General features: G+C 42.1%; 1 protein-coding gene and 1 non-coding gene across 2 annotated transcripts; both read left to right on the top strand.

Annotated features, from left to right (window-relative positions):
* The first annotated feature begins 1,518 nt into the window (after nt 1–1,518).
* REG4 (regenerating family member 4) lies at nt 1,519–17,394 on the top strand. The gene is made up of 5 exons (XM_045546326.1): nt 1,519–1,585; nt 9,067–9,164; nt 12,431–12,574; nt 14,064–14,169; nt 17,024–17,394. The coding sequence occupies exons 1-5, from the start codon at nt 1,519–1,521 to the stop codon at nt 17,089–17,091; spliced, it is 483 nt and encodes a 160-aa protein (XP_045402282.1). The 3' UTR covers nt 17,092–17,394.
* A 3,550-nt stretch (nt 17,395–20,944) lies between these two features.
* On the top strand, nt 20,945–21,051 carry LOC123636168. Its single transcript, XR_006734376.1, has one exon. It is a non-coding gene; the product is annotated as a U6 spliceosomal RNA (small nuclear RNA).
* The last annotated feature ends 6,944 nt before the right edge of the window (nt 21,052–27,995 follow it).

Genomic DNA, 27,995 nt, shown 5'->3' with positions numbered 1-27,995 from the left:
GGAGGAAAACTCAGAACTCAATTCGATGCTTATACTAAAATAAAGCCCAGATAGATGAAAATAAAAAGGGATATAGATGAATATATATAATCACCTTATGTGACAGTGATGACCAGTCTTTCTTATATAAATTCCCAAAATTGTAAGGGAAACCATAAAAATGATAATATAATTTTAAAAAATTTAAGAATGGCAAAAAATATAAATAAGAAAAAAATACAAACTGGGAAATACTATTAGTAACGTGCAAAAGAGAATAATTATACAAAAAAGATCTTACAAATCATTGACAAAGAAATAATAAAATAGAAAAATGTACAAAGCTATAAACTGAAAATTTGCAAAAGACCCACAAAAAGCTAACCATTATATAAAAAGATGTTTAATTTCATTAGCAATTATAAAGTATTAAAAAACACTAAGGTTTTTCTTTAAGATGCCAAAAGTTTTTAAAAATTGGCAAAATTAAGTTTCCATTGGAAGTCTGAGGAACCAATATTCCTATGCATTATTAGTAGGATGTATAGTACAGTCTGTTAGAGGGCACTTTAGGAAAAAGGTACCAAAATGACATTGTGGATGATCTGTAATGCTGCAACCCTGCATATGTGAATTTACACAAGGAGAAATTAAAACGGTATCAAATTTATGTGAATGCAAGAAAATTTATTACAATCAATCTATTTCTGAGAAACAAAACCAAGGTACAGAACATGATTCTATTTACATAAAATTGTACAAAGAGAGAGATGTCTACAGGCTATTCACCAAATTATATGTCTAGGAGATGAGATTTCCTCCTTATTTTCTAGTTTTGCATTGATATTTATAAATAATAACATGTATTTTTTTATAATGGGGAAATATAATAAGGCTATCTTCTTTAAAAAAAAAAGTGACATCAACTAAGTATAAAGCAAAGAGTGCTAATAAACTGAAGTCAGATCTGCTTGTAGCTGGTGACCATGAGCAAGTGACTTCACACTCATCGACCTCAGGTTTTTCTCTTCTGTAAAATGTGGGTATTGAACCATATGTTCACTTTTAATTCTAACATTAAAAACTCAGTGTTGGAACCACTTGATTTGATTTTCTTGACTGTAGAAAGTCCATCACCACCTCATCTGTGAGAAAGCTTGCCTTGGACGCCCTCTGCTGGTTCTCTTGAGAATAACAGGGGCAGGCTCTCCATAGTTTACAAATCGTAGCCCACTGTAGGTAAGTCTCTGGCTCTGGCCTACAAGACCTTGCAGGTGACAACAAAATCTCATAAGTTAAATTTTTTTCATCTCTAGGTTTAACTTGAGATTCTGTTCATTGTAAAATCTGGACTGAGCCAGAAAATTTCTGTATTCTTTTCCTCCATATGTGTGTGATATGGCTGCCGAATTCCTGGGTCCTTCTCACCAGTGCAAATGTGTTTAGATTTGCAGATCTAGGCAAATCCAGGAGTTTCAAAGAAAAACTCGCAAGGACTCTGAGATCCCTGCAGTAGAGGTGTCCTCAGGGAAGAGGAAGATGGCTTCCAAAGTCACGCGGCTGCTCCTACTGCTCAGCTTCGTGGCCAATCCTGAAGTCCTGGGTGGTGAGTACCCATCGCTTAGCTGAGATTGAGCTCACAGCCAATGTTCACACAGTGCACATGATACAGCCATCCACTCAGCCCCCGAAAAAATATTTAGGCACTGCTGGAAATAAATTTTAAAGATGAGAATGAAAAACAATGTGATGTGGTAAAAAGTTTAAGGACCCTAGAATCAAAGAAAATTCAACTCTATATGATTGTAAGCCATACTAAAATCATCAATGAAGTGTAAATTATAATATTATTTTTTTGAGCTCATTGTGAAGGGTAGAGCACCTGACACTTAGTAGACTGTCAATAAGTCATAGCTGTAATGAAAATTTCCCAATATCCATCCACTGTTTTCCTTTTTGAGCATATCAGGGATTCCAGTTTGCAATAGACCTACAACCTAGTTGGAGAGCTGGCTTTTACACACTTATAAACCAAGCATCAAATGCAAAGTAGCATGGCAACAAGTTCGTAGCAATACTGTAGAATCTACCAATGGAAAGCACAGGGGAAGAAAACCGTATGAATGAGCTAAGACTATCATGGGACACTTGAAATGGAAGGAAATGAAATGTGGGCTTATCTGGTGTAACTGTTGCTCTACTTATGAGGAAAATGAGATCTAGAGAAAGGGGCCAAGATCATACAACAAGACTAGGTGATGCCCTGGATCCTAGTCTTGGGTGACTTTTGCAATCCTACAGGGCCTTGCTGGGAGTTGCATGTGGAAGAGTGAGTGTAGTTCCATGCTTGAATGTCACTTCTATTGAGCAGAGGGCCTCCTGAGGGTCCAGTGCTGTCTGTAACTTAGCACTTCTCCTACTGGGGAATGCACTTGGCCAAGGGGAGGATCCACTGGGAGGAAATATTAAGAGAACCAAGGTTCTTTAGGCATTGTGTTGGCCCCCATGGCTGAAGTCTGTGGTCCCTGCCACAGCCTATCCTTAACATGTCCTTGTACTCCAGAGCTCTCTGCCCTCATCCCCACTCCTGTTTCCAGCCACCAGTTCTCTCAACCATCTATGGCTGCTTACGACCTGTGGGACTCAGCCACCTTCTCTGAACCATGCAAGAGTGTGCAAGACTCTGGGAAGCTGCCCTTGACCCACTCCTGCAGAGCGGCCTTTTGTAGCCATTGCTACACGGCCAGGTGGTTCCTTGCTGTTCTGGTTCTGTGCTGACCTCAGGCTTCCTTAAAAGGGCTTGAAATCTGCCCAAGCTATATCCTGGGGAATGAGATACAACCCCCACCCTCACCCCTGGGATCTCACCAATTTCTGGTTTCTCTCCCTGGGAGGAGGTGCAGCCAGAACATTCATCACAGGTCCTTCCATTGCCCTTTTCCAGATAGATCTCCCTCCCAGATATAGAAGGACTTTCTACTTAGTCTTCTTATCTTAAGGGAACATCCCTTATGACATATTCCATATGGTATTTGCACTATCACTTAATGGAAAAAGTCTAATCTTGCACTTAAAGGATCTATGGGGGATTCAGAAGTCAATCTTCTCTCTCAACAAGACCTAGTGGTGAAGAGTATAGTTCTTACTGCCACCACAGTGATTTCTTTGTCCTGGCCCATAGCTGCTCTTCCCCTGAAGCAATGCATGCCATTGATTCAATGAGGGGAGAGACAGAAGCAAATATTGCATAATAATAAGGATGATGGTTTTTAATAGGTACAATTTTTAATTAGCTACTATTTACTGAACAATTACTATACACTAGGCTATGTGCTGTTGACTATACATGCATTATTTCAATTAGTCCTCCCAGCAACCTTTGAAGAAGGTATTTGTTGTTGGTCCCATTGTACAGACAAGAAAACTAAGCTAAAAGAGGTAAAATAATGTTCCCACGTCACACATCTAGTAAGCAATGGAGTAGAAAGACTATTAGAGTTGTCGAGGCAAGATCTGGGAGCTGAGTCCTCCTGACACTGCGTATGTAGTGATGAGGGGCTCTGGCACCACGAGAGCTGGGGTCAGAGCTCTAGCGCTGCCGAGGACACGTTGGCTCCTCTTCCATTCCCACCTGACTCTCCATCTGGGTGACCTCAGCTGGTCACTCAACTTTCTGAGGAGGTTTCCTTATGTGCACAATGGAAATGAATATCCACCCCTATCTCTCAGGGAGGCCCCAATAATTAAACAAGGTAACCTGAATGAACGTGCTTGGCCCCTACAGGATTTAAAACCAATAACTTGAGCATAATGACTAAGATGACTAAGACTTGGAGTCAGACTGTCTGGGGTCAAATCTTGCCTTTATTGCTTATTTGCTGTGGGACCCTGGGACATGACAACTTCTTTCTGCCTTCATTTCCTTATCTGGAACATGGGGATAATGACAGGGTTATTGCGAAGATGGTTAGAATATACGTAAACTGGAACTGTGCCTGGTATGTAGTAAATGCTCAATAAACATGTGGAATAGTAGAAGGCAGAGCAGCAGTTAGTTGCATTTGGAGGAGTTAAACTGTCTCCACCAGGGGGCGCTCAGCCGGAGCTGCAATATTGCAGGGGGAGGGGCAGAAAGGAGAGGGGAGATGGAGGGGTGGGTAGATGAGAGTTAGAGACACAGGTGAAGGAGTCATAGACAGGGACAGACACACAGGCACAGAAACAGGGACAGAGAGTGCAAAGACAGGAAGAGAGAAATAGACACAGAGATACATACAGAGAGAAAATCGAACAGAGAGATGGGCAGAGACAGAGAACAACACTCAAACAGACAGAGACACAAAGAGAGACAGAGTAAGGAGAGAGGGGCCAGAGTTGCAGAGGAGGGAGAGTTAGGAGAGTCCCCACTGGTTTTTGTGTGACTTCTCTTGTTGTTGTGTCAGCAAAAATATTGTCTCTTGCCACTGGGGAGTCAGTCCTTGCTCTTGGTAAAGTGCCCCATGTACATGTGCTGTTGTAAAGCCTCTCCCCCATCTTAGGGCCTGGGTCAGGGCTGAGTTCAGCCTTTTGGGCTGAGGTTTCATGTCCAAGAGTCTGTGTCTAGATAACCCGGCCTGTAGTTATGACAGCCTCCCCTGTATACCTGACTCCTTCTGAGATGTAGCTGTTCCCATCTGTGTATAATTCTTCGTCAGGGTCCGGCCATGGGCGGTCAGTGAGGTCAGCTCTCAGGTTGGTAAAAGACTCGAGTATTTTGAGACAGTCATGGAGTGGCTCCGACGGCTCATCATCCGGGAGCAGGGTGGCAGGGTTGAGGGAGGCTGTCTTTAGGAACTGGATTTTGGGGGGTCTAATAATAGTATCTGATATTGGGTTATGTGGGAGTTTGAAAGCCACCTCTCAGGGGGCTTTTTAGTAGAGCCTCTATGGAGTGAGGGGCAATTATATAAAAGTCCTGCCCCAAAATGAGCTTCGAGGCTTCCTTTGTCAAGATGGCGGTCGCAGCAATGGCCCATAAGTAGTCTGGTCAGTCAGATGTTACAGGGTCCAGCCTTTTAGACAGGTATGTAATCGGTCTGTTCCAGGGTTCTAGTTTTTGAGTTAGGACCCTTTTAGTTATTTTTTGGTTTTCAGTAACATATAACTGGAAAGGCTTGGTCAAATTGGGCAAGGTCAATATAGGGGCACTCACCAGCACCTGTTTGAGGCTTTTGAAAGCTTTAGCCTCATTTTCAGTTTAGACCAGAGCGTCCCTCTTTCCCCCTATGTTAGCATATAGGGGTTTTGTTATCTCAGCAAACTTGGGGACCCAGAGTCTGCAGTACCCCACTGCCCCCAGGAACTCTTGTATTTGTCTCTTTGTTTGTGGCTGTGGGATTTTTAGGATAGCTTTAATTCTACCGGTGGAGAGGGTTTGTTTGTCTTTTTTTTAGTTTGTACCCTAGGTGGGTTGTTGTCTGGGTACAAAGCTGAGCCTTTTTAGTTGGAACACAGTAGCCCAACTGAGTTAATTCTGTTAGTAAGTCCTCAGTAGCCCTTTCATATGTGGCTTGATCCTTAGTGGCTCCGGTGTCTGTCAGAAACTCTATAGGTTTGTCCCCCACATTCAGAGTTAACCTTGGGCTCCTGGGGGCTTATCAGAATGGAGCCCGGCCCCATCAGTCTGTGTCCTCCATGAGGACCGGCACAGGCTTAGCCACCTCCTGCTTTCGCTGGGGACATTCATTTTTCCAGTGACCGTGATTTTTGCAGTAGGCACACTGGTCACGGCTTAGGTGGTCTTTCTCCTTCTAGTATTCCCCTCTGGTCTTTTGGACCTCTTGTCTTTTTTAGTTTTATATTTCTCTTGTTTTACCATAGTGGGTATGAGAATTTTGGCCATCTCTTCAGACTGGGCAGTCTTAGGATCCTCTCTGTGGTTATAAATCTTCTAGGCAATTTTTATTAACTCAGACAGCAATTTTCCCTCAAATCCTTCTAACTTCTGTAGCTTTCTCCTAATATCAGGGGCCAACTGAGTGGCAAAGGCAATATTAATGGCACGTCTATTTTTTGGTGCCTCTGGGTCTATGGGAGTATATAGGCGGTAAGTTTTAAAAAGGTGTTCTAGGGACACCGCCGGGGACTTGTTAGGTCCCTGTATGGTTTCGTTTATCTTGGACAGACTGGTCGGCTTTTTAGCTGCTGCCCGTATGTCTCCTAGTAGAGTTTGGCAATATCATTTGAGAGCCTCTTTACCTCGTTTCTCATTTGGGTCCCAGTCTGGGCATGTGGTGGGGAAGGCAAATGTAGGTTGCCAGTCAGGGCCAGGAATTGTCTAGGGATGACAAAAGTCTTAGAATAGCCATGGGTAGAGAGACAATTGACAAAGGTGGTTAATTTTATGGCATATAACAATGTACTGATAATATTTATGAAGATATATTAATATTTTACAATTTAGAACATATATTAATATAAATATAATCCCAAGACAGTTAACATTTTTTTTTTTTTTTTTTGAGGCAGAGTCTCGCTCTGTTGCCCGGGCTAGAGTGAGTGCCGTGGCGTCAGCCTAGCTCACAGCAACCTCAAACTCCTGGGCTTAAGCGATCCTACTGCCTCAGCCTCCCCAGTAGCTGGGACTACAGGCATGCGCTACCATGCCTGGCTAATTTTTTCTATATATATATTTTAATTGGCTAGATAATTTCTTTTTATTTTTAGTAGAGACAGGGTCTCGCTGTTGCTGAGGCTGGTCTCGAACTCCTGACCTCGAGCGATCCACCCGCCTCGGCCTCCCAGAGTGCTAGGATTACAGGTGTGAGCCGCTGCGCCCGGCCAACACCATTTTCTATTTGACAATGTTTCCTGTATAGTTTTAATGCACCAAATAAACCCGATATGTCTTTCTTAGACTTTTAGTGGCCCTAATATTTTAAAAAGTTAGTTTGAGGTCAAAAGACTGGAATTTGGATTTTGGAAAGTTTGTCAAATATTAGAGGCTTCAATCCCCTTTCATGGACTTTATCCCAACTTGTACAGACCAGTTATAACATACTTAAAACTTTCTGTTTTGTCTTAACTTTTATTGTAGAACAAAAGTTTACCATATAAGATTTTTTCTTATACAATGTTATTTTCTTTTTTGTTTAATCTTTTTTACTAAAAATATGTTTATATATTTATAGTCTTTTTACATCTCTTTCCCTTACTTCACTGGTTCCTTCCTATCTTATTTTTATTTTTTTTTAATTTATATTTTGAATTAACCTTTAAATAACCTCTGAATTAGACAAAACTTAACATCTAAGCGGACCATGTTTTGACACAAGACTGGGACTGGTCTATACTGGCGACAAAAGAACTATTTTTTATGAGGCACAAGGACAAAGACAGACATAAGGAGACAGATCGAGCTGCACCTGGCGGGCGGTGGCGGAGGGACGGGTTGGGCAGCCCTGGGGGTGGGTTGACCTTACTGTTACCTTGGACCTCGACCCGATTTCACATTCTACTCACACAATTTCACACTTACAACTAATTAAGATGGAATCCAAGAGAGACACCAAAGCCCCAACAGGAACAACAACCCAAAAGTGCCGATGGTGACATATTAGAATGGCTCTGTACTAACCACCCAGAAGCCAGAAGACCAGAAAACCAGAACTAGAATTTCCGCAAAGTGGCCCCAATCTCACCCCTCTCAGATGCCTCCCACTCTTTGGAAAAAGAAAAACCAAAAACCAGAAGTTTCAGCTACCTAAAAAGATCTGAAGACCAGACACAGAGAAAGGCACGGACAGAGAGAGAGAGAGAGAGAGAGAGAGAGAGAGAGAGAGAGAGAGAGAGAGAGGAGGGAGAGAGGGAGAGGGAGGGGGAGACCCGATTCTACCACCCCAGACGGCCTCAGGAAAAAGACAGATAGGAAACTGACAATCACGGATCCCAATGATAAGCACGCACCATTCTTTAAAGTTTGAAACTGTAACCTAGGACCTAGATGACAGGTGAAACTGAAATGGAATCAAAGCTGAGAGAAATGAAAGTAGAAGAGCAATCCAGAAGAAAGTACTCAGGAATCCAATCAGGACTCACAAGTTCTAGGTGATGTCTCACGTCCCAGGACTTGCCCGAGGAAAAGGGGAAACAGAGTCAGATTCTGACAATACCCAGTAAGTTCCAGGTGGTGACGTCTCACCTCTTGGAACCTGCCTGAAGAGTGAAGCTGCGTTGAGCCAATCTCCTGAGGTGCCAGACAACTCCGGAGCCAGAAACAGACCAGTAAAGAACTCACCGGTGAACAGAACCAGAAGACTTGTCCAGAAGAATTTGCGGTTTTGAAGGTGTTGGGGGCTGGTGCATTGTCAAACCTCTGCCTGGGGCTGAGGAATGTCTCTCAGAGGCCTTCCCCTAGACAAGACACTTGACTCCGCGCCTGGTCCCCAAGCACCAGTGGTCCCCAGGTGCCCTATATTAGGGCAGAATCTCGCTGGGGCCTCCAAATGTTATGGTCTGAGATGTGAGAAATGACCACCTAAAGACCAAATTGAGCCAAATCAGGAGTCTTTATTAGTTGGCTAGTGACTACTCTCTGCACCGCCAAAGGTGGCACAGAGAGCAGTAGTGAGTCTTTGAAATGGAAAGTTTTTATATTGTAAGTTTGTGGGTGGACAATCACTAAGATAGAGCAAGCAGGTGTACAAAAAGCCTTGAGCAAGCATTACATCATTTTCTTCTCTTTGGTGTAACAGGATCTGGGTAGTTTTTGGGCTCTGGGCCATATTTTGTTCACGCAGAACGTGGGTATTGTAATCACTCAGGAATTTCTGTGTTGGGGGTACTGTGTTGGGGATGACAAAAGTCTTAGAATAGCCATGGGTAGAGAGACAATTGATAACGTGGGTGTTGTAATCACTCAGAAATTTCTGTGTTGGGGGTACTGTGTTGGGGATGACAAAAGTCTTACTATCTTGGGCAAGCAGGAGCAAGCAGGTTTTACAGAAGTAGAATGGCAGATTAATGATTTTTTGGCGTGAAGCTCTCACTCTAACAGGAACAGATTGATTTTTCTATCAGAACTTGTAATCACCTTTTGTTTGTGTGCAGATATCATCATGAGACCCAGCTTTGCCAATGGATGGTTTCACTACAGATCCAATTGCTATGAATACTTCCGGAAGCTGAGGAACTGGTCTGATGCTGAGGTAAGAATTTTCTTCCTGCTAGACTGGCTTCTCTAGAGCAAGGGGCCAGCCTGAGATCCAGATCTCATCTGGTCCAGGAGCAGGGTCCTTCCTTGGCCCCCTCAGGAGGAGCTGCCTGGTTGGAGAGGTGGAGAGACTGATTCGATTTTGTGAGCATCAGTGAAGCAGGTGCTGTATGGCCAGACCCAGGCATAGAAAGAAATGGCCCCCACCCTCAACATGCTCACTGTCATTCGAGAAGACAAAAACATGCAGATCAAGGAAGGATGAGAAGATGAGGAACTTACAGAAAGAATAACTGAATTTTTGTACGAGATTTGCTAGAACGAGAGTGATGTATAGACAGGCCCGGAACAGACACCTCGGAGCCACTCGACAGGTGAAGCCATCCAAACACAGGGAGGGAAGGGCCCAGCACCTACACAGCCCATGGACATAGCGATTTTACTTCCCCGAGGCTTTGTCTAAGAGATAACCAAATAGATGGTCAACGTCAGTCCCCTCAGCTGAGCGTGGGGACTCAGTGCTCTCTGAATTGTGAGGCAGCACAATTGTTGCTTTGGAGTGACCGACTGGGGAGCCCTGTGGGTACACTGTGGCCTGATCTGGACCCAGATGGCCTCAGAATCCCTGCACATAACTCAACAGTGAAAGAAGAAAAAGCAAGGATGGACACCTGCCACACGACAGCTACTGAGGATAAAAAGTGTTCTCTGGCCTTAAAAAGTCCAGGGTTAATGCAGAATTGTGACATATAAATAGAAAACTCAATGTGGTGTGAGCATAAATGACTTTCCCAAGATTGCACTGGAAGTAAATAGCAGAGCAAACCCAGCAAGGTCTGAGCTAAGTCCTGAATAATTGTATAGAGAGAGAGAGAGAGAGAGAGAGAGAGAGAGAGAGAGAGAGAGAGAGAGAAAGTGTTGAGAAAGGATTCCCCAGACTCTGCCTGTGGAAGGAGAAAGTGCTCACGGAGAGCCGTGGACTCTCTCTTCAGTGCTCGGGAAGTAGCTTGAGGACACTTGTGCTGCCCGTCCCCAGAGACGCCAGTGCTAATTGTCTGTCATCTGAGGACTAGAGGAACTCTGTGATAGCATTGCCTGGGGTTAAAGCACACTCCAGCACTCGCTAGGTGATGCTGCACCTCACTTTATCTGTCCCCATACTGTGACACGGGATGACGCTTTCCAGGGCCGGTGGGGAGGATTCATTAGAACAACTTGCATAGAGCCTATGGCACATGCCAGATGCTCAGTTCAGATTCTCAAAGAACGAACCGCCCACAGGATTAATTCCGAGCCTTAGCAGAAGTTACCAAGCCTGGAACCAGAGAGCCGAGAGGGCGCTGGGAAAGGAGAGCCAGAGGGCCTGGAACCGACCCCTCCCCCGTGCTGCTTGCAGGCCCAGCTCCTGGACCCCGGGAAGCTGATGGAGGGAACGGTGAGAAGCACAGGCAGATCCGGTCACGGACTTAAGAGGCAAAGGTCTGAGATCTAGTTACAGCTGTGTCACTACCAGCTATGTGAACTGGGGGGCGGGGGACAGAAATCACTTACATGCCACGCCTGCTTCCCCTTCTGTGACTGGAATCTTTTATGGCTGGTACACAGTTGGCACTCAGTAAATGCTGACTGGTGATCTGGCTTGCCTGTCTTACCAATCTGAGAATCGAGTAGAATTACAGGTGTAAAGGCATCTTGGTGTTGTAAAGTGGTTTGCAAGTGTGAGGACTAAATTGGTATTAAACAGTAATCACATCTTAAATCTTGGGTAAAATAGTAAAACCAACAATGGGAGCAGTAAAAGCCTAAGCAAGCACAGCCCAAACTACGTTTTTATTAAACTGCTTCAACTTCTTGTCAGGTAGACAGATCCTGTAACACAACTCCAGAATCTTATAAAAAAAAATTTTTACGCACACATAAAAATATTTGTTTAATTGAACAATAGGTTTCTGGTTATAGAACAAGAATTAATCATGTTATGTGTTCCATACAATCTTTAAAACAGTGGATGATTATCATTTATTAAGCTATAAGAAAAATTCAGATCACACACCCTTGGATATGAAAGAAGGTAGCACCTTCACAGAGGAAGAAGGAAGAAGGAAGAATTTGGGATCAGTATAAAGACATGCAGGAGTAAAACAGATTTGGATTTAGAGCTGAAAATTTTACAAATTGTAGCTGAGCAGGTAGTTACCTATCAGCCTCGACTGTGTCTTAACTGGTGGGAAGAAACCCCCAAGTTTGACCAGATTTGATGGCATGCCTACCGTCGAGGAAAGGCAAATGAATAGGTACAGTCTTCAATTGGCAAGTGAATTCCAGGGACCCAGGAATTCTAAACCAACATATCAAGGAGTCTCCTCTCCTCCACCTCAGAGTTTTAAGCAGTTTATCCTATACTTATTTGGTAGCAAGTAAAAATAAGTTAAAGACTACCATTTATAACTTACAATGTGTTACTCTTGTGTAACACAGGATAATAATAATTTAAGATAAAAAAGACATAGGCCTGGGAGTTAGGCAGGCACAGGCTCTATGCCAGCTTCTAGTCCCCGTTTCCTGATGCTCCATTTCCCCATCTGTAAACTACAAGTGGCCCCTACTTCCCAGGACTGCTGTTAGGATTAAACACGATAGCATATGCAAGGTGCCCGGTGTATTGGAGGTGTCCCGTGAAAAGCACTACCATGTTAGCTGTTCTGCAATGCACATTGCGTTCACATTCTAACACCTCTGCAATCAGATGCGTGCCAGAGACAACAGTGTGTCATAGATTCATTGGCAGTGATTTCTTTCTTTCTTTCTTAGTGGGATGTAAAATAAGGACACATTTTACAATCAACGGTTTCTTAGATTTGTTGAAATGCAGTATTATAATATATTTAGGCCTCATAAAACCTCCCAGGTAGCAGTCATTATTTTCTCCATTTTACAGACGAGGAAACTGAGCCTCAGAGAGGTGAAATGACTTGTCAAGGTCACATACACTAATGAGGGGCAAGGCCAGGACCCCAGGCATTTCCTCTGACCCTAAATCTCTTGCTCTCGCCTTGAGCTGTCTCTTCCTCTGAGACCTGAGGCTGCGGCAGTTGTGTTTTCTCCCGTGGGGACAGGAAGTCTTCTGTGGGGGTTAGATCACAACTTCTGCAGGAGGCAGGGCTGTGTGAGTCCATTCTGCTTGGCACACGAGGGTTCTGCAGAGAAGGCTGTGCTGTTAAACCTCGAGGCATCATTGATGGGACCTCTCCTTGCATGTAGCTCGAGTGTCAGTCTTATGAAAATGGAGCCCTTATGAAAATGGCATCTATCCTGAATTTAAAGGAAGCCAGCGTCATAGCTGAGTATATAAGTGGCTATCAGAGAAACCAGCCTGTATGGATTGGCCTGCATGACCTGCAGAAGGTAACCTCAGATCTGGCCCTCAGACGTAGCTCTCGTGGGAAAGCCAGACGGATGGCCCCTTTCTGGGAAACGGCCTCCTGGCCTACTAAGAAGGGTGGCGGATCTTCAGTCGTGTGCCTCCAACTGATGGAGACTGAGGCCTCAAGGCAGGGACCCGAGTCTTAATTTCAGTGGAGAAGAGGATTGAAATGGCACCATTCTATAGAGCTTTCCAGAGCCTTCAAAGAGAAAAGTTTGTATAAGTATATAGGTGTGCACATGTGTGTGTGTGTGTGTATGTGTGTGTGTGCATATATATATACACAGACCTGTTATGAGACTCAGATTAATTAAATCCCCATTCAATCTTGAGTTAAAGTTGAAAACTTTCAGCTAACATTTTTCTTAGATGTTCTTACATTTATTATGTTATCCTTAACGTTTTTCACTAGACTCTCAGTGTTCTCTCATCAATACCTTATTGTAAGGAATGGCATGTGAGGTCTTTTTAAGGAGGGGGTCTACGGTTTACAGATTCGTTTTTGGGCTTTTGTAGTTAACTCACACAAACATGGGGAACATAAGGACATAGTTTCCATGCCTTCTGTCTCTTGATAAAACTCCTAAAGATGCCACACATTCATACACCCTCTTTCACGAATGTGTGTTTATCCTTCAGTATTCATCTATAAATATAATATCTTCATGCTTTTAATGGTGTTTATCTATCAGAAATTTTACATTTTTCTATATTCGCATTGCTATTAATCAGAACTCTGCAATCGGAGATAGTATATTTACATCTATGTCTATAAGATATTTTTGTAGTTCAATCTTTTACATTTATGATTGAAGAAAATAAGTGGCAAATAAACATTTTAAAAATTGTGCAATGTCTTTAGTAATCAAAGAAATACAAATAAAACAACAGTATAATTTGACTTTTCAGATTGTCAAACTTTTGCTTTGTCTTAATGAGTTAATATTTTTAAGGATATGGAGAAATTGTCCTTGTGCCCAATTGGTGAGGATGTAAATTCCTACAATGGAACTATTTTTGGAAAGCACTTTGGCAATGCATATCAATAACCTCAAAATTTTATACTCTTTGACCCATTAATTCTACTTCTGGGATTCTCTCAGAAGGAAATAACTGTAAGTGCAGAAACAGGTTTGCGAACAAAGTTGTTCACAGCAGTATTCTTTACAATAATTGTAAATTGGAAACAACATACCTATCAATCAACAGAAGAATATTAAATTATAGTATATCCTTACCATTAAAAATATGCAGAAAGCAAGACACAAAACTGAGTATATATTTTAAAGATCACATTTTTGGTACCTAAAAATGTAATGTGACTTTTCTATTTTTCCTTCTTTATGCATTTCTGTACTTTCCCCGTTTTTACAATGAAAACTAAGTTTTAAAGGGGACTGAGGGGACCACTTTGGCTGTGAGCAGGTCGAGGTGCCGACCTGTGATTTCTTCCACCTGCTGTCGTTGCAGAGGCAGCAGTGGCAGTGGATGGACGGGGCCTCGCACCTGCACAGACCCTGGTCTGGCCAGGCCGCAAGTGAGAGCAAGCACTGTGCAGAGCTGAGCTCCGGAACCAGTAAGTTCCAGTGCGTCATCCCTCGCTGCTCCCCAGTTTGCAGCCCTTCCTCTTCACCTGGGAAGGGCGAAAATGGACGTGGGGGCCCTCCCTTCCCACCCTCCCCGTTTCACATGGGGCGACACTTTTCTCCCACAGGACAATGGCCTTGCCACAGACGTTGGTTACCAGCCTTCAGTCCTTTGTGACCACTTTATAATCTTTGCTGTATCAGTGTACCAGCTGTTCAGTTATGTAGTCAATATTTTCTTTAAATCCACTCATTTGTTCTTAAATACATTTATTTAAAAATCATATTGTATACTAAGAGAGGGACAGCCATCACAGTTTGGGAAACACAGACCACAGGGAGTAAAAAATCAGGTAGATTCCTTCTGACTTCTTTAAAATCGGGGTTCCCCATGAGCCCTGGAAACCCAGTCTTTGCCTGGGTTCTTCCCTCTTGTTTGTTTCCCTGACTCCTGTCCCCAGAACGAGTGGCAGCACCCCAGCTGCAGGCTGTACACGATCACGGGAGCCGTCTCCTTTCCCAAGCCTGCTCTCATCCTTTGCTCTTCATGCTAATAAGTTTGGCACTGATGACATCTTGGGCTGGATAATTCTTTGCTGTGGGGGCAACCCTGTACACTGTAGGAGACTTAGCAGCATTCCCGGTCTCTACTCAGTAGATGCCACAACCTTCTCATGTTGTGACAACTGAAAATATCCCCAGATATTGCCAAATGTCCCCTGTGGGGGACAAATCTGCCCCTTGTTGAGAGCCATAGCTAATAAGTGATGTGGAAGATTTCAGCTGTAAAACAAGAACACAAAATATTAAAGATGAAAAAGATACTTGACGTCAAAGCTCATGTGTTTGAGAACATCCCAGTGGGTATGACAGGTCATCCTAGTGACCTGCTACCAGGACCCCCTGTTAGCTAAGAAGCAGGCCTGGGATGGGGCCCAGCCCGGGGACGCGGGTACTGGGGCTGAGGTGGAGAGAGACCCGGCTGCTCCCACAGGGCATGGAGCACAGCTTACTGTTTTATGACGAATAAAGTTTGTGCGCATGAACAAGAAAGCAAGAAAACTTTCTAATAACATGGGTGAAGGGTGGACATGAGGAGACAGACTCCGAGGAAGACCTTCAGAGAGAAAAAGCCAGAGAAGGGATTTTCACAACCCAGCAGAGCCCGCAGCTGCTGCTGTTCAAGGCACAAGGCGGCTCAGATGGAAGGAACGCTACCAAGCCCAGGAGGGAGAAGCTACTAATGTGGCCGTCTACCCAAATGAAGGAAAAAGTTTTGAACAGTTAGTACTGTTCAAACACATAATGGGCTACTCCTGAAAGTATTGAGAAACCCACCACTAGAGTTAACCAAGAAAAAGGTAGACCCTGTAGTGTTTATTGCAGTTGAAGCGTTAAAGTGTTAGAAGAGAAGCTCGATGGCACAAAAGAATCAAATGAGGAACATCTTAAAAATAAAAATCCCAGGGATTCTCTTTCCAGACCTATACCATCCGAGTCTCTGGGATTGGATGCCAGACCAGCTTGGGGGAAGCAGCAGACCGGCTGCCTCCCCACGTCCCTGCTATCCCCAGGGTCCTGAGATTCCTCCTGGACACGGTTCTCAAACAAAACCCTGTCCCTGTTGGTCCATGACCATATCAGCAAAGGTCCACAGTGAACTTGCACATGTTGTATCGCTGGGAACTGGAAGCCCCAGGTTGTCTTGAGAACACCGTGACTTTGGGTTCCCTTCCTTCCCACGGTTACTCACCCCAGCCCGTGGCTATCAGAACACATGCTCCCAAGACAGAAGAACACAAGGAATGAAGCCAGGATTCAACAAAAACTGGTGGAAGGTAGAATTTAAAATCACATCTCCGTCAGCCTCATCAATGTCATTTTATTTTTGTATGATGGATTTTGCCCCCAGACTCAGTTGCTAATTTTTTTTCTTAATTCAAAAGATATAACATTCATGTCCCAAAACACAGCCACACATTCATTCTCTTTCCCTCTGTGACAGGACCATATCTTTGTTTGTGTCTATGTAGAAAGAGCTGAGGGCACTTTATTCTGTGTCCTGCTCCCACCCTTTCTGACTCTCCCCTTTCTATCACAATGTCCCTGCTTTGTGTCTCTGGAAATTTGCAGCTCACAGAATTCCCTGACTTACCTACTGGTTCACTTTGAGACACTGCATAATGATAACTAGAGTTTTTCAGTTTAAAGGCAAGTTCATATTCAGTATAATTTGTAGTCAAGGGCATGGGTGCTGAATTCTGAAAGCCCAGGGTAGAATTTCAGCTCCTCCACTTGACTGAGCTGTGCTCCACGTGCAGATTTCTTATTTCTCTGTGCCTCAGATGCCTCCATAAAAAGGGGGAAATAATGGTACTGATCATCTTAATACATGCAAAGTGCGTATCACTTGAGGAATTGGCTCATGCAGTTGCCGGGTTAGCAAGTCTGAAACCCACAGCTCAGGCCAGCAGGAGGGAAATTCCTACGAGAGTTGAGTTGCAGTCGTGAGTGCGAAGGTGGTCTGGAGGCAGAAGTCCTTCTTCTTTGGGGACCTCAGTCTTTTCTCTTAGGGCCTTCAACTGATGGGATGAGGCCCACCCCTGTGATGGAGGGCAACCTGCTTTACTCGAAGTCCATTGATGTAAATGGACCTCGTCTAAAAAATACCTTCAACATCTAGACTGGGTTTGACCAAACAACTGGCACCACAGCCCGGCCAAGTTGACACATAAAATCAATCATCCCATGACCTTAGGCATGACTCTAAGCAAAACACCCAGATAATCCAGTCAGTTCAGTACCGAAGCAGATGAATGTAAATGTCTGTTTATTTTCTTACAGACTTTTTAACTTGGAACAACAATGACTGCAGCAAGCGCCAGCACTTCCTGTGCAAGTACCGACCATAGTGCAAGAGTCAAGACTGCTGCCCCCTGAACAGCTCGTTTCCTCCCTCTTCTCTGCCACACCAGCTAAGCTTGATCATTGTCTCAGAGGGTGAACCTAGCAACTAAGAGCCACGAGACCCCTATTGCACTGACTTTTTGGCTAGCTCTAAATGGTCACCCCACTATCCCTCTACGTAGTGCTCCGCTGTCTTCTGCTCTCTCCAGTTGTCTCGAGCAGTCTAGGAGAGCGTGACCCCACACCAACCCATGAAACAGCTGGGGCTTTGGCCATAAGGAGTTTGAGGACAGGAGGAAGAAACTCAGGGATGAGCCTCTAGCCCCCTTCGGCTTCTGCACGGCTCTGCCCTCCACGGCCCACATCCTCCCCCTCAGCCACCTGCTTGCTTTTCCTTTGGCCCAGGGAACATTTACCAGTAGAGTTCCCGCGAGGCTGATGTGGACCATACATTCTTTTAATAAACAGTTGTATATACAGGAGGTTGCTGTGTTCCAATCAGTAGTGGGGAAAGGAGAAAGGGGAAATGAGACTCAGAAATACACCCAAGTGTTTCTCTGTCCCCTTCCTCCTCTGTCCCCTCCTCTGCCTCCCCCTCCCCAGCAGCAGTGCTGATCTGAGCAGAGGAGGGATGCAGATGACACGGCTGCCACCCTCTGAGCAGGGATGAGTGAGTGGGTGTTACCTAAGGGTGCACTTCGCGGCTCACAGGAGAGATGACAGTCAAAGCAGGTGCCTTGGAGCTGCCCTGGGCCCTGGGTGCTCGTCTCCCCACCCCTACCCCACCCCACCACTAACAGCCTGTGTGGCCCCGTGCAATTCTCTCTGCCCTGTGAGGTTGGGGATTCCTTGTGGATCGGTGCTCCAATAACTTCCAAATAAGGAGGTAATGTTGCCTCAAACAGCCGTATTACCCCCTAGGGCACGAATCTGCATGGCAACGTAAGAAGAAACAATATGGACTTGATGATTACGGAAAGTGTGGCTTTGGTGTGACCATGTCCACCTTCCTTAGAGGTGGCTACCACCAGAAAGGAGAGGCCACGTGGGTTGGCCTGCAGTTCAGGCTGTGCGGGCGGCCACTTGCTTCATCCACCTTGCACTGCCAACCGGTAAACACACGTCTCACACCCTGATTGGAGAACACTCACCCGTCACCTGAGCAGCCAACGGGCAGCTCCTGGGTGCTGGCTGGAAGAAGGAACAAAGAAGCAAGGGGCCGTGGGAGGGGTGGAGCCTTGGCCCTCACCACTTTTCCCCTCTTCACTCTCCTTTCTTGTCTTCTTCCTTCTGCCCATCACACACCTGTCACTCTTCTGGTGTCAAAGAAGAAAACATCAGAAATAAGCTATTGCTGCTTTGCTTCAGCAAACTAGCAGCCACCATCTCCCGAGGCAGCTCCGGGCAAGTCACTGTCAGGAAACCAAACAAAAGCATCAGATTCCGTGGTAGAGATGACAGATAAAATGAGAATACCAGATGGACGGGAGCCGCGCAGAGCCCTGCTGGAGTAAGAGCCAGGGTCTGCAGTTTTACCCGGAGGAACTAAAAGAAGGCAAAGGAAACGTGGATGGGGAAATCCCAGACAGATAGAAGTTCACAATTTTTTTCTGACTGTGGCACATATGAGAGATAAAAGTCACCGTGACCCACCTTCTTCTCCTAATTCATTTACATTTTTAAGAGGAAAAATACCTCATGATGGCAAATTAGTAGAGATGAACAAAATAAAAATTCAAAAAGTTATATAGATAGCAGATCTACCAAAACAAAATAAAATAAAATCTAATAGTCATTCTGTAAATATATTTAACATATTTAAAACCTATCTTAAAATAGTTCCAGTCGACAAGCATCAGCAGCTTAAGAGAATCTCGGTGATGTAATAATAACAAAGTGCCCCCCTTGAAATTACTGAAACGCCAATAATCTCTGTGTGCACGTGCACAGGGGAGCTTCCTAACGTTCCCAAGCACAGACAAGCCGTCACTCGTCTTATTACACGAAGCTGGGGTCGTCCATGGTTAACTCTAGAAATGTGAGGATTTTCATTTATGTCTGTGAAATGTTAGTAATCCTCAGTAATTCAATGAATAGGTATATCACTCAACAAATCATCACTGAATACAGGATGTGTGCCAAGAACTCATTTTAGGGGCCGGGAACCCAACAGTGAAGAAAACAGATAAAATTTCTTGCCATCATAGAGCATGCATTTCAGCAGGCCTGGGGAGTGAAGGTAGACAAACAATAAACCAAGTAAGTAAAGAATGTAGTATGAGAAGATGACAAGTGCTATGGTGAGAATATAAAGCCAGGAAGGAGAATAGGGAGAAGGCATGTTTTGGGTACGTATGGAATAGCTCATGTGCTTTCTTTTGGTCATAACTTACAGCCAGTCTGTTTCAAGCTAAAAAGAGAATTTATTGGTTTATGTTACTCCACAGTTCGTCAGTAGATTTGAGTTTCAGGTTTATCTTGACCAACAGCTCACCAAAGTTCCCAGATGGAGTTTTCTCTCTCTATTTTTGACCATTTTTTTTGCTGAGGATTAGCTTCCTTATCAGGCCCCATCTAGTCACAATATAGCTGCAGCAGCTCCAGCCCTCACCTCTATAGGGAAGGTGGTCCATAGCCATCAAACAAAAGCCTCCAAAATTAAGCCTCTTTGGCCAAGCATGGCCTGACATGACTTATGTGCTCACTCCCCAATCAATCACTGAGGCCAGGAGGATGGAGTGTGATGATTAACTTAGCTAAGTTATATCACATGTACTTCCTCTGGAGCGCAGAAGTTTACTCTGGTTCACCTGAAAGGCAGGACCACCACTGGCCTATATGGTGCATTTGTACAACTGAAAAAAGGATGCCCCCTTTTCCATAGGAACACACAGCCCTGTGGACTCACAGGACCAAAGCAGGCTGGATTTCAGTCCCTACTTGTCCCCTTAGCTGTGTACTTTCGTGCAGTGCTGAAGCTACACAGCCCTATCTCTGTGGCCCTGCCAAAACATATGTGCTGAGCGTGGGGCAGGGTGGTTCTCTGCCTAGGAGGCCAAGGGTCATCCTTTGGGAAATTCTGTCCTAAGGCCCTAGTGAAGACTTTAAAATCAGAAGTCTGAATTAAAAAAAAAATTTAATATCCTTAAAAATTTAAATAAATTTGAAATTTCTAGCCAACCAAAAAAAAAAAAAATCAGGAGTCTGAACTGAGACTAGAGAAGCACCTGATGTAAGAAAGAGAAAATTCAGGTGTTGTTTCCTGAGATGTGCCCACTTATATAAGACTCCAGCCAGGGCCTATGGTGATTTATTAGTGGGAAGAGCAAAGCGTTCAGAGTTAAGCCATTCTGGATCTGTCTGACTCTGCCTCCAACTGGCTGTGTGACATTGAGCCTGCAGTGTCTAAGCCTTTGTTTTCTTTTCTTAGGGTTTGAGGATTAAATTAGTTAACATATGTGAAGAGTTTGAAATGGGGCCTGGCATGAGTGCTTAACAAATATTATTGTCAACACTTTAAATCTTTGTGATTTCCAGTGTATGTTTCTCCTCCAAACCACAGTTTATTTATCTATAAAATGAGAGCCTGGAGCTAAACTGTAATGCTTACAGGGTCTAGCAGATATGAATAAGTGAAGGGGCCTGATGTAGGGCATTTAGAGCTGGGAAACCAGCATGCAAATCAATTTCTTCCAACTATGTGTGAGCCAAACACTACAGATCTGTTGATCTTGCCTATAGGGGCCAGTTGAAAACCCCAGAATGCACAATCCCTTCCAGCTTCACCATTATCTTGTTCTATTTGTATTTAGATCCTATAGTTTCTTAATTCAGGGGGCAGTCTCTAAAGTCACTAGGGTACTCGCTTTGGCAGCACATATTCTAAAACTGGACTGATACAGAGAAGATTAGCATGGCTCCTGCACAAGGATGAAAGGCAAATTCATGAAACATTCCATTTTTCCAAAACAAAGTGAAATAAAATTTTAAAAAGTCACTGGGAAATTTAGCAAAAGTTAAAATAAAGAATATGCACAATAAAATAAAGGAATATGCACAATAATGGTAGATCAGATGTGTACTACTTGAGAACAGTCATTCCAGGCTATGTTGCAACCAAGGGATAGGCAGTATAGACGTATAAATATGTTATGAAAGTAGAAGTTCATGACCAACCTCAAGGCTCTGCCCTGCAGCATGAGGGCCCCATGAACACAGTTGGAGAGGAGGTTTTAGGAATAAGATAAGGCAAAAAGGAATTTGCAAGTGGAAGCCTGGATTTGGGAGCATTACCAATCAGTGGTATTTAAACCATTTTAAGGCTCAAGAATATAGTACAATGTCATGGTAAATACATAGTAAACAGTAAATACCAGATTGATTAATCATGTCTAATTTAATACTATATTGCTTCAAAAAATTCTATGGATAGAATCAAGACAATCAGATCTAGAATCTGATAACCCAAAAGAGTATGTTACAGATGATGCATTGATTTTCACTGAAACATAATAATTATCACAATGCCTATGAATAGATATTGCAAAAGTAAAAGGGAGATTAACATAGGGGAAAAAAGGAGATAAACATCCCAATGGGAACTTCTCAAGGAAACTATGGGGGAAATCAGAAAAATAATTCTCTGTTCATTCAAATAATTATTGCAGATAATGTGATAACCACTCCATGCCTTACTCCCAATAAGGGCTTAAAGAATCAAAAATAAGGGGATCTGGCAGAATTTTAGAAAGAAAAAGGAAATTAACATTAAGTTGAGAGCTCGAGTAGAAATAATAAAAGGGAGAAAAATATTACCAAGAATATCATGTACCATGGTGAATTGGCTTGAGTAAATCACTCAAAGAAAAGGCAAATATCAACTCTATTTAAGTGGTTAGAGAGAAGATGATAGATACAGAAGACATAAAAGAACAAATGTGTGATTTTTGTGCTGGAAGAAAAGAACAGACCCTATAGAACAGAAAAAAAAAATTCAAAGATAAAATATTTTAAAAATTTCCCTGAACTAAAGACCAGAATCTGTTCACTGCAAAGGCACACATGTTCCTGGAAAAGTTGATTCAAAATGATAAACACCAAGATATATCCTGTCTTAGTTTCTGAACTCTAGAGGTAAAGAATCCAATGAGTACACAGGTAAAAGTAAAGTCAAATACATGGGATTAAATACATGTCAGTCTTAGACTTCTTGACGGCAATACTCACTGTCAAAAGACAGTGAAGCAATATTTACAGACTTCTGAAGGAAAGAAGTATGACCGATAATTTCATACTCAACTGAGTATAAAACAGTTAATATTCAAGCATGCAAGAATTCAGGAAACCCAGGCCCCATGAAGCTTTCCTGAAACACACTTATCTAATGACGAAATCCAAACAATCAAAAGAGGAAAAAAATAAAGATGTCAGCAATGGAGAAAATGTGTTTAAAAATAATAATAGTAATAAATTAATTAATTAAAATTAAGGCTAAAACTACTAGTGGCTATTGACTCTAATTAATTATAAAGCTAAGGCTAAATAATTATGAGAATTATGGTAATGTGGAATGAAATGCAAATGTTTTTAAGCCAGGGGTGGGGAACCTTTTCATGTTGGAAGGCCACATGAATTTAGCTGTAATCAAATAAGGCTGCATTAAAGAAACTTCAATTAGATATACTTTAAAATGTACACTGTTTTGTAAAAATCTAACTACTACATACTTAATTTCAAAACAGAAAACTATTTGTTAATTTTAAAGTTAACCAACCTTTTAATGATTTTATTGTGTCTGCTTTTTGTTGGGAAGCATTTGAATATTTGGTTGGAGCATGGAGGTCGGCAGTTTCTGTGGATCCTCTAGAGGGGTATCAGTTGTCTGTGACCTTAAGGGCATTTTAATCTGGGTTAGGTAGGAGAATGTAGATTCACAGCAATAAATGGTTGAAAAGCAAGAAAGCATTTTTTGGGCATGTTGCCAAGGCGTGGGTATTCTACTGCATTTTTCTGTATTTCAACTGGATTTTTCTTAGCTTCAAACAATGACTTTAAAATGTCATCTACTGAGAGCTCAATCAATTCCATCTGCAGTTCTTTAGGTGACTTGGTGATATCAACTAGGTGAGGCTGAAATGCTAATTTGAGAGTGAGGTCATTCTTCTCAAAGTCAGAGAATCTTTCATTGTATTTTCCAACTAATAGGTCTGTAACAGCTGCGTGTTCTTCAAGTGATTCACATATATCATCCTGCTCATCGATTTCTTTAACGCTGATATTCTAGTATCACAAAGCAAGCAAACCATCTTATCTTTAGCAGAAACAAGATAATATTGCAATTCCCAATCCTCATTAAACAATCTATTTTCTTCCTTCAGTGTTCTCTTGGTCTTCTTTGACATGATGGGCTGTTAAGCAGAAAAAATTAAAAAATACTGTTGAGCTGTGCAACTATTGACAAATTCCACTTCAAACAGAAACACAGTGCACTGTTGTCAAAAGCTGATAACAGACTGGTGTACTTGACCCCCATAAACTCTCACCAAACCAGCCTTGTGCAGTAGCAGTGCCAGACAGGGGGAAGTTAAAACCAAATCATGAGCATAGCAGCTGTCAATTTAGCCCTTATTGCTTACTAATGTTCTAATTTTGCTGAGTCAATCTGGGAGGATTATTTCCTTGAAACTTATTTTATTCTTTGGTATTTTAAATATAAAAGACAAACAAAAATATATTAATAAAAATAAAAGGATTTGTTATGTAAAATTTTGTTTCAGTCAAAAGGCTGCACTTAAGGACCTAGAAGGCCACATGTGGCCTTAAGGCTGCAGGTTCCCCACCCCTGGTTTTAAGCCTTAATCTTACAAGAAGAATTATATTAACAATGCAAAGGGAGAGGAGATAGAAGAAACTATAAATGTATGAATTTCCTTAATCTTTAGTAAGGAGGTAATAGATACTATATGAAGTCAAAACATGTATTACTGATAATAATAAAAATGTCTGGGGCTCTTAAATTTTTTTAAATACTTTTTCAAATATTAATATTTTCTGTCACAAAGAACATTTATCTGAAAACAGGCAGTTCTTTAGTTTCACTACAGGTGCCTATTTTCTATAAAAACCAAACTTGAGACTTTTGTTTTAAAATGCTGTTTCCAGTATAATGCCATATCTGTAAAATTATTTCTATTTCTCCTTCCATCTTCATGTATGTAGAGAGATATTCAAAACTACAAAGAACTCAAACAAAACAGCAAGAAAAAAACAAATAATTCCATCAGAAAGTGGGCAAAAGACATGAACAGAATTTTTTCAAAAGAAGATAGACAAACGGCCAACAAACATATGAAAAAATGCTCAACATCACCAATCATCAGAGGAATGCAAATTAAAACTATAATAAGATATCACCTTACCCCTATCAGAATGGCCATTAAAAAGTCAAGGCCAGGCATGGTGGCTCATACCTGTAATCTTAGCACTCTGGGAGGCCGAGGTGGGAGGATTGCTTGAGCTCATGAGTTTAAGACCAGACTGAGCAAGAGCAAGATCCCTGTCTCTACTAAAAATAGAAAAATTAGCCAGGTGTCATGGCATGTGCCTGTAGTCCCAGCTGCTGGGGAGACTGAGGCAGGAGGATTGCTTGATTCTAGGAGTTTGAGGTTGCAGTGAGCAACGATGATGCCACTGCACTCTACCCAGGGTGATGGAGTGAGACTATCTCTCAAAAAAATAAAAAGAAAAAGAAAATAAAATGGTAAAAAAAAAAAAAAAAGGATGCTGGCATCAATGCAGAGAAAAAGGAATGCTTATAAACTCTTGGTGGGACTGTAACCTAGTACAATCTCTGTGGAAGAACAGTATGGAGATTCCTCAAAGAACTAAAAGTAGATCTATCATTCGATCCAGCAATTCCACTGCTGGGTATCTACCCGAAGGAAAAGAAGTCATTAGATCAGCAAGACACATGCACTCGTATGTTTATTGCAACACAATTCACAATTGCAAAGGTATGTAATCAACCTAAGTGCACATCAATTGATGAGTGGGTAAAGAAAATGTGGTTTATGTATATACCATGGAATACTATTCAGCCATGAAAAGGAATGAAATAATGTCTTTTGCAGCAACTTGGATGGAACTGGAGGCCATTATCCTAAGTGAAATAAAGCAGGAATAGAAAACCAAATACCGCATGTTCTCACTTACAAGTAGACCTAAACAATAGGTATGCAAGGTCATACAAAGTGGTATAATGGACACTGGAGACTCAAAAGGGGGGTAGGTGAGAGAGGGGAGAGGGATCGTAAATTATCTATGGGATACAATGTATACTATTCAGGTGATAGGCACACTAAAAGCCCTGACTTCATCTTTACACAATTTATCCCTGTAACAAAAAACCATTTTCACCCTCTAAATCTATTGAAATAAAAAGAGAGTATAATAAGATACCTTTATATAAAGAAATAAAATAAAGTGAAACCCTGTTCACCATTGTTAACAGTGTTTATTTTTACAGTGGTGAGATTAAGGTAATTTTTTAAAAATTTACGTTCTTTGTATTTTTTTTTTTAGAATTAACATTTTATGACATCCATATCTTGTTTCTAAAAACAATAAAGCTATTATACTTCAATAAAACAATTATTTTCAAACTTGAGTAATGTTCAGATTTTATATAGTGAAAAATTCTTGTGGATCCCTCATATATAAGAAAATTATCTTATGTTAAATATATACAAACATTAAACTAGGTATGTATCCTTTATGCTTGCTGCTCTTGTAAAACCAAAAAAAATGACATATTAATAGAAATAAAACTATATCTAATAAACTTCAAATTCACATAAATTTGATTAAACAGAGAATGTTGGTTTGCTGCAAATAAACTTGGCTTACAAAAAGGAGTTTGGAATGTTTTGTTATCGTTAAGGTTTTTTGGGGTTCAACAGTCACCTTTTGGCTCAAATATCACTTTACTTTTCTTCATCCAAACAACTGCCAGGCATTTGGCCTCTACCTCACACCCTGTTTCCAAGGAAGTCAGCCTGTGTTATCTTCCACTAGCTCATAATCAAAGTAGTAAGACTTAGTGCCAGTGAACTTTAACATAAATGCAAAATGCAACATGAAAATCTCAAGGCATTACTCAGAAAGTAATCAAGCATATTATTCAGAAAATTCTCTTTTTTTTCACACAGTATCAGCAAAGTGAAAATACACTTTTAAAAAAACAAAGGAGGCAGGAGGAAATTTCTGGAGGTAATAGATAAGTTTATGACATTGACAGTGATGATGGTTTCACAGGTGAATACTTTTTTCCAAACGCATCAGGTTATATATGTTAAGTATCTACAGCTCTTTTATATCAATAATAGCTTAATAAAGTGGTTTTTAAAAAAGAAAATACACTTAAAATTATTTTTGGAGAATCAAACAAACCCCCCAAAATATTCCTACTGAGCACAAGGGGTGCATTGGGCTCTAGTTTGAGAAACGCCTTTCAACGTTTAGGTTCATAAGGCAAGTCTTTATGTTCTCTTCCTTCGTGTCTTCTGACATGAATTTTATTGTCAAATACACTTGAGTTCCAATCCCAGGCCTGCCAACTAATAGCTGTGGGACTTTGAATAGCTCACTCAACCTCTCTGAGGCTGTTTTCCCATCTGTAGAATGGGGGGAAAATGACTTTTTCAGGGTCATTGAATATATTTAATGAAATTGTTTCTTAAGGCAGGTATAAAATTAGGAGCACAGTGACATGTGTCTGTAGACTCCTGTAGCAAACCTGCTAGTTCAAGAAACAACACATTTGAATGGCTGCTCTCAGTATATGTATTACCCCAGGCAGTCATTGTTCTGGGATAAGGATTTAACAAAAAGATTTGAGACATGATTAAAATTCCTAAGAGAAACAGTAAATTGCAGGGAGAGAGGTGGATCATCTGCCCAAACAGCTCCAGAGCAGGGGAATACGCTGTGCTCAGAAGAATGGGAGGGTGTGTGTCAGCCCAGCCAGCGGCTGATTCTGCGAACCTGGGAACTAGCTCTCCCCACACAGTGGCTGTGCTTCAGGGAACGCTGGCTAGCAGAAGAGGGGGCTCTGAGGGAGTGGTGAGCTCAGAGCCAAGCGTGGGCCCAGACCTTGACCGGATGTGCTCTTCCTATGGCAGTGGATGAATGCATCCCCTGAACGTGCCTCACCACACTCCGATGATCAGAACAACAGTGAGACCAAGCGTGACAGCAGCAAGAGTCCAATATCTGAGAGAGCAGCCCGGCCCTGGGAAAGATCCACGTTCACGGGTGGTATGCTCATCAGAGCCACGGCTGTTGTTTGGAATACCTGTGGCCTGGAATGAGACCAAGTTTGAAAGGATCCTACTTGAAGACTTTTTTTTAAAGAGGGTAAATACAAAGTGGTTTGAAATATTATTCAGGAAAAAGAGAAGGTTACTGCAGCTTTATTAGGATATTAATTTTTCTGACTTCCAGTGTGATAATAGAGGAGGAACATAACTAGAAAGTGATTTTTTAAGATCCTAACTTTGCCTAAATTTCTCAAAAGACTATTCCTCTTCTTAGAACACAAGTGAACACAGTGCAGCCGTCCCTGGGTGTACCCTGGGTATTGGTTCCAGGAACCCCAGCAGATACCAGAATCCATGGATGCTCAAGTCTCACATACAAAATGGCAGAGTATTTGCACATAACCTATGCACATCCTCCTGTACCCTTTAAATCATCTCTAGATTATTTATGATACTAATACAATGTAAATGCTAGGTTAATAGACGTTGTGCTGTATTGTTTTTAATTTGTATTTTTTATTGTCATATTGTTGCTTTTGTTGGGGTTTATCTCTGAATATTTTCCATCAGCAGTTGGTTGACTCTGTGCATGT

Source organism: Lemur catta, chromosome 3 (genome assembly GCF_020740605.2).
Source record: "Lemur catta isolate mLemCat1 chromosome 3, mLemCat1.pri, whole genome shotgun sequence".
Lineage (NCBI taxonomy): Eukaryota > Metazoa > Chordata > Mammalia > Primates > Lemuridae > Lemur > Lemur catta.
This window is presented reverse-complemented; position numbering and strand designations above follow the sequence as displayed.

Excerpts from the sequence above, each read along its gene's own strand:
- REG4 (XM_045546326.1), top strand. The coding sequence starts at position 1,519 with ATGGCTTCCAAAGTCACGCGGCTGCTCCTACTGCTCAGCTTCGTGGCC. Across the intron at positions 9,165-12,430 it reads GGAACTGGTCTGATGCTGAG|CTCGAGTGTCAGTCTTATGA; the intron begins GTAAGAATTTTC and ends CCTTGCATGTAG. Across the intron at positions 14,170-17,023 it reads AGAGCTGAGCTCCGGAACCA|ACTTTTTAACTTGGAACAAC; the intron begins GTAAGTTCCAGT and ends ATTTTCTTACAG.